Genomic DNA, 8,969 nt, shown 5'->3' with positions numbered 1-8,969 from the left:
CTCCGAGATCTCCGGTTTCCTCCCACACTCCAAAGGCGTGCAGGTCTGTAGGTTAATTGGCTTGGTGTAAATGTAAAAATTGTCTCTAGTTGGTGTAGGATGGTGTTAGTGTGCGGGGATCGCTGGTCGGCACGGACTCGGTGGGCCGAAGGGCCTGTTTCCGTGCTGTATCTCTAAACTACATTTTTTTTAAATTCCTTCCCGCATATTTAGTTTAGTTTAGAGAAACAGCAGGGAAATAGGCCCTTTGGCCTGACCAGCGACCCCCACATATTAACACTACCCTACACACACTAGGGACAAATTTTGCATTTAGGCCAATTAACCTACAAAATCTGCAGGTCTTTGGAGTGTGGGAGGAACCAAAGATCTCGGAGAAAACCCACGCAGGTCACGGGAGGAACGTACAAACTCCGTGCAGACAGCGCCCGTAGTCGGGATCGAACCCGCGTCTCTGGCGCTGTGCGGGCAGCAACTCTACCGCTGTGCCACCGTGACGCCCTGTATCACATGACCTGTTTGCCTAGCGTGCAAAGCAAAGCTTTTCACTGTACCTCGAGCTCACATGACAATAAGGCAGACACAGATAGATTCTGTTTGGCGTTTAGAAGAATGAGGGGGGGACCTCATTGAAACTTACCGAATAGTGAAAGGCCTGGACAGAGTGGATGTGGAGAGGGTGTTTCCACTAGTGGGAGAGTCTAGGATCAGAGGGCACAGCCTCAGAATTAAAGGACATTTTTTTAGGAAGGAGATGAGGAGGAATTTATTGGATCTGATTTGATTTAATTTATTGTCATTGTTTTCAATGAAGAGACAACAAAATTATTTTTCCCTTACAGTCATGCAAGAATATTTCATCAGAGGGTGGTGAATCTGTGGAATTCTTTGCCACAGCCGGCTGTGGAGGCCAAGTCAGGTGAGGTTAGGAAGGAGATGAGGAGACATGTCCCTAGTCAGAGGGTGGTGAATCTGTGGAATTCCATGGTTATTTTTAAGGCAGCGATAGATAGATTGTCGATTAGTGCAGGTGTCAGGGGTTATGGGGAGAAGGCAGGAGAATGGGGTTGGGAGGGAGAGATGGATCAGTCATGATTGAACGGCGGAGTAGACTTGATGGGCCGACTGGCCTAATACTACTACTATCCCTTAATAATAAGCGTAGATCGGAGGGAAAGGGGACTTACCATTGTGGTATCCTCCAGCGGAACTGACCGTGGGGTGTATCTGAAATCGGCAAAGTCAGGACTGATCTTACTCACGGGTTGAATGCCGTTTTGCAGTAGCCGCATCACCTCCTCGTTGGTGACCTATACTCAACACCAGGGAGAGAGAGAGAAATAGTCCAGTTAACACGTCCAAAGAAGGGCCACAACCCGAAAGCCCTTCCCTGCCGCCCTTCTTGAACAGAGGCACGCCATTTCCCACCAGAAAGTGCGAATTTATCTCGACCTGAAACATCACCTATCCATGTTCTCCACAGATGCTGCCTGCCCACTGACCCGCTGAGTTTCACTCCAGCACTCTGTGAAACGTCACCTATCCATGTTCTCCACAGATGCTGCCTGACCCGCTGAGTTACTCCAGCACTCTGTGAAACGTCACCTATCCATGTTCTCCACAGATGCTGCCTGACCCGCTGAGTTACTCCAGCACTCTGTGAAACGTCACCTATCCATGTTCTCCACAGATGCTGCCTGACCCGCTGAGTTACTCCAGCACTCTGTGAAACGTCACCTATCCATGTTCTCCACAGATGCTGCCTGACCCGCTGAGTTACTCCAGCACTCTGTGAAAGCACCTCTCCATGTTCTCCACAGATGCTGCCTGACCCGCTGAGTTACTCCAGCACTCTGTGAAACGTCACCTATCCATGTTCTATCGGATTCCTATTAAATCATTCCCTCCTCAACTTAACCCTATGTCCTCTGGTCCTCGATTCCCCTACTCTGGGCAAGAGACTCTGTGCATCTATTCCTCTCATGATTTTATACACCTCTATAAGATCACCCCTCATCCTCCTGCGCTCCAAGGAATAGAGTCCTAGCCTACTCAACTTCTCATGATCATGTTCATAAATGATAGAAGCAGAATTAGGCCATTCGGCCCCTCAAGTCTACTCTGCCATTCAATCATGGCTGACCTATCCATCCCTCTCAAACCCGTTCTCCTGCATCGCCAATATGCTTCAACCACTTACGAATAGTCTTTGTGTCTATTTTTGGACCAAATCAAATGCCCAACTAAACTAAACTCAACTCAACTCAACTCAACCAAACCAAAAACTAAACAAAACTAGACTTAACTCGACAGGAAGAACATTCTTGCTATTGAGGGAGTGCAGCGTAGGTTCACCAGGTTAATTCCCGGGATGGCGGGACTGTCATATGCTGAGAGAATGGAGCGGCTGGGCTTGTATACTCTGGAGTTTAGGATGAGAGGATATCTCATTGAAACATATAAGATTATTAAGTGTTTGGACACGCTAGAGGCAGGAAACATGTTCCCGATGTTGGGGGAGTCCAGAACCAGGGGCCACAGTTTAAGAATAAGGAGTAAGCCATTTAGAATGGAGACGGAGGAAACACTTTTTCTCACAGAGAGTTGTGAGTCTGTGGAATTCTCTGCCTCAGAGGGCGGTGGAGGACGGTTCTCTGGATACTTTCAAGAGAGAGCTAGAAACATAGAAACATACAAAATAGGTGCAGGAGTAGGCCATTAGGCCCTTCGAGTCTGCACCGCCATTCAATATGGTCATGGCTGATCATCCCCAATCAGTATCCTGTACCTGCCTTCTCTCCATACCCCCCTAGATAGGGGTCTTAAAGATAGTGGAGTCAGGGGATATGGGGAGAAGGCAAGGAACGGGGTACTGATTGAGGTTGATCAGCCATGATCACATTGAATGGCGGCGCTGGCTTGAAGGGCCAAATGGCTTACTCCTGCACCTATTGTCTATTGTCTATTGCCAGATTTTGCACTGGCATCTGATGTTCTTACCTTCATATGGTACATCATCATTTCGTTGGCCAGGTGACTCCGGTACTGAGCTTCATTGACCTTCTTGTACAGCAATGACTGAGAGGGAAAGAAAGATGTCATTAGTTCATAAGTGATAGGAGCAGAATCAGGCCATTCGGCCCATCAAGTCTACTCCGCCATTCAATCATGACTGATCTATCTCTCCCTCCAAACCACCAATTCTTCTCCCGTCACCCCTGATGTCAGGTATCATCGACTTTGCCAACAAAATGTTTAGTTTGGAGATGCAGCGTGGGAAACAGGCCCTTCGGCACACCGGGTCCACACCCACCAGCGATCCCCCCACATACTAACACTATCCTACACACACCAGGGATCGTTTTTTTACATTTACCAAGGCAATTAACCTACAAACCTGCACGTCTTTGGAGTGTGGGAGGAAATCGAAGATCTCGGAGTAAACCCACGCAGGTCACGGGGAGAACCTACAAACTCCGTACAGACAGCACCCGTAGTCGGGATCGAACCCGGGTCTCCGTCGCTGCAAGCACTGTCCCCCCCGCACCTCACCCAACCCATAATCAGATTTAAATCCAAAGTTGTGTTGCACCAGACTATCCTTGTAAAAATTCGGTGAAGGGTGGCCATGTCTTGAAAAATTGATCTGGTTTTTCTGCCAGGACAAGCCTAATATTTTCAAGGTGTAGTGACTCGGACATGTTTGTAATCCACATCTTCACTGGAGGAACTGATGTGTGTTTCCAAAATGTAAGTATTCGTTTTTTTCGCCGTTATCAGGCCATAGTTAAGGAAACGTCTTTGACATAATGTTAGCTCAGAACAGGCTTCTGACATACCGAGAGTAATCAATTCTGTGTCGGGGTCCAATTTTATTTTAAGTATTTAAGAAAAAAATTCAAAAATTCCCCTCCAGAAATTGTGTAATTTATACAAGAGGCAAGGGAATGGGTTATAGTTGCTTCCTGAAGGAGGCATTTATCACAAAAAGGAGATACATTTGGGAAGATCTTATTCAGTTTAGACTTTGAATAATAGAGTCTGTGCAGTATTTTAAATTGTATTAACGAATGCCTAACGTTAACAGAACAGTTGTGTATATATAGACTTTCCTCCCATCTATCTTTTAAAATTGTTAGGCCCAATTCATCTTCCCAAGCTCGCCTAATTATTTCCGACAAAGGGGTTTGTGTATTTAAAAAGGTGTTATAAAGGTACGATATTAACTTATTTCAATCCGAGTTTCTATTCATGCATTCGTCCAGTGTGTCTGGAACCATATATTGACAGTCTACTCGTTGTTGAACGAGTGTCTCTTGGGTATAAACCCACTTTGATCAGAAAGTATCAATTTACTAACGTATTTGCTTAGTCTTCTTGCTAGGGTTTTAGCTAATATTTTCTGATCTGTATTTAACCATATAAATATAACCATATAACAATTGCAGCACGGAAACAGGCCATCTCGGCCCTACAAGTCCGTGCCGGACACGTATTCTCCCCTAGTCCCATCTACCTGCACTCAGACCATAACCCTCCATTCCGTTCCCGTCCATATACCTATCCAATTTATTTTTAAATGATAAAATCGAACCTGCCTCCACCACTTCCACTGGAAGCTCATTCCACACAGCTACCACTCTCTGAGTAAAGAAGTTCCCCCTCATGTTACCCCTAAACTTCTGTCCCTTAATTCTCAAGTCATGTCCTCTTGTTTGATTCTTCCCTACTCTCAATGGGAAAAGCTTATCCACGTCAACTCTGTCTATCCCTCTCATCATTTTAAAGACCTCTATCAAGTCCCCCCTTAACCTTCTGCGCTCCAAAGAATAAAGACCTATCTTGTTCAACCTTTCTCTGTAACTTAGTTGCTGAAACCCAGGCAACATTCTAGTAAATCTCCTCTGTACTCTCTCTATTTTGTTGACATCCTTCCTATAATTAGGCGACCAAAATTGTACACCATACTCCAGAATTGGTCTCACCAATGCCCTGTACAATTGTAACATTACATCCCAACTTCTATACTCAATGCTCTGATTTATAAAGGCCAGCACACCAAAAGCTTTCTTTACCACCCTATCTACATGAGATTCCACCTCCAGGGAACTATGCACAGTTATTCCTAGATCCCTCTGTTCAACTGCATTCCTCAATTCGCTACCATTTACCATGTACGTCCTATTTTGATTTGTCCTACCAAGATGTAGCACCTCACACTTATCAGCATTAAACTCCATCTGCCATCTTTCAGCCCACTCTTCCTAATGGGAGAGCTATCTTTCAGCGCACTCTTCCAATTTAGCAGAGCTATTGATCAATATGATATCGGCTCTTCGGGGTGTTGTCTGTACGGAGTTTATATGTTCTCCCCGAGACCTGCGTGGGTTTTCTCCGGGTGCTCCGGTTTCCTCCCAAACTCCAAAGACGTGCTGGTCCCAGAGATCCTAGTCACTCCCTCTCCTCTTACTGTCCACCATTCTCCCCACCCTCAACCCCAACCTCAACCCCACCCTCTCCCTCCACTACCCCCTCTCCCCCACTGTCTCCCTCCCCCACCCTCTACACCCCTCACCCTCTCCCCTTCATCTTCCTCCCCCACCTTCCTCAACCTCTCCCTTACCCTCCCCCACCATCACTGCCCAATGCCCCTCCATCTCCACATCCACCCTCTCCCTCCCCTCCTCCCCTGCCCAAGGGTCCTCTCCCCCCATGCCCATCACCCCTCCGTCTTCTCCCCTTCCCACACCCCCCCATCCCCTGCCCGTGTTCCCCACTCCAAGTGACTTGCCCCCTTGCCCCCCCCCCCCCCTCCATCCCTCCACACCCCACCTTTCCCCAACAACCAAGCCCGCAGAGATAGACACAGAGTGCTGGAGTAACTCAGCGGGTCAGGCAGCATCTGTGGAGACGATGGAGAGGGGAGGAGTGACAGAGAGTGCTGGGGTAACTCAGCGGGTCAGGCAGTATCTGTGGAGAACATGGATAGATAACGTTTCACAGAGTGCTGGAGTAACTCAGCGGGTCAGTCAGCATCTGTGGAGAACATGGATAGGTGACGTTTCACAGAGTGCTGAAGAAACTCAGCGGGTCAGGCAGCATCTGTGGAGAACATGGATTGGTGACGTTTCACAGAGTGCTGGAGTAACTCAGCGGGTCAGGCAGCATCTGTGGAGAGCATGGATAGGTGACGTTTCAGGCCGAGACCCTTCTTATTAGTTTATAAATTCCAGGAGCAGAATTAGGCCATTCGGCCCATCGAGTCTACGCCATTCAATCATGGCTGATCTATCTCTCCCTCCTAACCCCATTCTCCTGCCTTCCCCACATAACCCCTGACACCTGTAATAATCAAGAATCTTTCTACCTCCATCTTAAAAATATCCACTGACTTGGCCTCCACAGCCGTCTGTGGCAAAGAATTCCACAGATTCACCACCATCTGACTAAAGAAATTCCTCATCTCCTTCATAAAGGAACATCCTTTCATTCTGAGGCTGTGCCCTCTAGTCCGAGACTCTCCCACTAGTGGAAACATCGTCTCCACATCCACTCTATCCAGGCATTTCACTATTCTTCAGACTGATTATAGTGGGATGGGGGGGGGGGGGGGGGGGGGGTTGGGGAGATGGGGGGGGGCCTGGTGGGTGATAGTTTGTGGATAGACCAGAGAGGTGAAAAATTGGACAAAGACCAGAGATGAAAAGACAAGAGGTAGTGAGATGAGGAGGGATGAGATGTAAAATGTGAAGCCAGAGGGAGAAAACTAGTTGGAAGAGGGGGGGGTGGGGTTGGGGAAAAGGAACCCTTCTTTTCAGACCCTAAACGTCACCTATTCCTTTTTCTCCAGAGATGCTGCCCGTCCCGCTGAGTTACTCCAGCACTTTGTGTCTATCTTCGGTGTAAACCAGCATCTGCAGCTCCCTTCCTAGGCACTCACGTGGACGATACTGATGCCGCAGTAGATGGAGAAAGCCAGGGCAAGGTCCTCGTCGAATTTGGTGAACCAGGGACCGTTGATCTTGTTACACAATTCGGCCACACCAACGATCTCTGCACAAGAGGAGGAGGAGCAATGGTTGAGTGGTCAATAGCTCGATGGTCAATGGGTCAATGAGGCAATGGTTCAATAGGTCAATGGGTCAATGGCTCGATTCTCAATGGTCAAATGGTTAATGGTTCAATGGTCTTTGGGTCAATGGTCAATGGGTCAAATGGTCAATAGGTCAATGGTCAAATGGTTCAATGGGTCAATGGTCAATATTCAATGGGTCAATAGTCAATGGTCAATGAGTCAGTGGTCAATGGCTCAGTGGTCAATGGGTCAATGGTCAATATTCAATAGGTCAATAGTCAATGGTCAATGAGTCAGTGGTCAATGGGTCAATGGTCAATAGGTCAATGGGTCAATGGATCAATGAGTCAATAGTCAATGGGTCAATGGTCAATCGGTCAATGGTCAATGTTCAATGGTCATTGGTCAATGGGTCAATGGTCAATGGGGTCAATAGTCAATGGTCAATGGCTCAATGGTCAATGGGGCAATGGTCAATAGGTCAATGGTCAATGGGTCAATAGTCAATGGGTCAATGGTCAATGTTCAATGGTCATTGGTCAATGGGTCAATGGTCAATGGATCAATGGGTCAATAGTCAATGGGTCAATGGTCAATGTTCAATGGTCATTGGTCAATGGTCATTGATCAATGGGTCAATGGTCAATGGGGTCAATGGTCAATGGCCAATGGTCAATGGTCAATGGCCAATGGTCAATGGTCCAATGGGTCAATGGTCAATGGATCAATGGTCAATGATCAATGGTCAATGGTCAGTGGGTCAATGGTCAATGGTCCAATGGGTCAATGGATCAATGGTTAATGGATAAATGGTCAATGGTCAATGGATCAATGGGTCAATGGATCAATGGTTAATGGATAAATGGTCAATGGATCAATGGTCAATGGATCAATGGTCAATGGGTCAATGGGATCAATGGGGGTCAATGGGGTCAATGGTCAATGGTTAATGGTCCAATGGGTCAATGGTCAATGGTCAATGGATCAATGGATCAATGGTCAATGGGTCAAATGGTCAATGGTCAATGGATCAATGGGTCAAATGGTCAATGGTCAATGGGTCAAATGTTCAATGGATCAATGTTTCAATGGTCAATGGGTCAATGGTCAATGGGTCAATGGACAATGGTTCAATGGGTCAATGGGTCAATGGTCAATGGGTCAATGGTTCAATGGTCAATGGGTCAATGGGTCAATGGTTCAATGGGTCAATGGGTCAATGGGTCAATGGTTCAATGGTAAATCAATGGGTCAATGGTCAATGGGTCAATGGTTCAATGGGACAATGGGCCAATGGCTCAATGGTAAATGGGTCAATGGGTTATGGGGTCAATGGGTCAATGGTCAATGGTCAATGGGTCAATGGTCAATGGTCAATGGTTCAATGGTCAATGGTCAATGGGTCAATGGTTCAATGGGTCAATGGTGGGTCAATGGTCAATGGTCAATGGTCAATGGGTCAATGGTCAATGGGTCAATGGGTCAATGGTCAATGGTCAATGGTCAAGGGTCAATGGGTCAATGGTAAATGGGTCAATGGTTGGTCAATGGGTCAATGGTCAATGGGTCAATGGTTCAATGGGTCAATGGTCAATGGGTCAATGGGTCAATGGTCAATCAATGGGTCAATGGTCAATGGGTCAATGGTTCAATGGTCAATGGTCAATGGTCAATGGGTCAATGGTCCAATGGGTCAATGGTCAATGGTTCAATGGGTCAATGGTTCAATGGTCAATGGGTCAATGGTGGGTCAATGGTCAATGGTTAATGGGTACATCAATGTTTCAATGGTCAATGGGTCAATGGTTCAATGGGTCAATGGGTCAATGGTTCAATGGTCAATGGTCAATGGGTCAATGGTTCAATGGGTCAATGGGTCAATGGTTCAATGGTC

At 46.9% G+C, this 8,969-nt stretch overlaps 1 protein-coding gene across 1 annotated transcript in view; it reads right to left on the bottom strand.

Moving 5' to 3' along the window:
- Positions 1–974: 974 nt before the first annotated feature.
- LOC129715739 (cGMP-dependent 3',5'-cyclic phosphodiesterase-like) overlaps positions 975–8,969 on the bottom strand; it is a gene marked incomplete at its 5' end in the record, with an annotated part of 34,569 nt that continues 26,574 nt past the window's right edge. Inside the window, 3 exons of the mRNA XM_055665592.1 lie at positions 975–1,310; positions 3,001–3,078; positions 6,941–7,053. Of these exons, the coding sequence (XP_055521567.1) occupies positions 1,143–1,310; positions 3,001–3,078; positions 6,941–7,053 (359 nt within the window). The remainder of the gene's footprint in view (positions 1,311–3,000; positions 3,079–6,940; positions 7,054–8,969) is intronic.

This window comes from Leucoraja erinacea, unplaced genomic scaffold (assembly GCF_028641065.1).
Source record: "Leucoraja erinacea ecotype New England unplaced genomic scaffold, Leri_hhj_1 Leri_1363S, whole genome shotgun sequence".
Classification (NCBI taxonomy): domain Eukaryota; kingdom Metazoa; phylum Chordata; class Chondrichthyes; order Rajiformes; family Rajidae; genus Leucoraja; species Leucoraja erinaceus.
The sequence above is the reverse complement of the archived record's forward strand: the minus strand, read 5'-3'. Positions and strand labels throughout refer to the sequence as shown.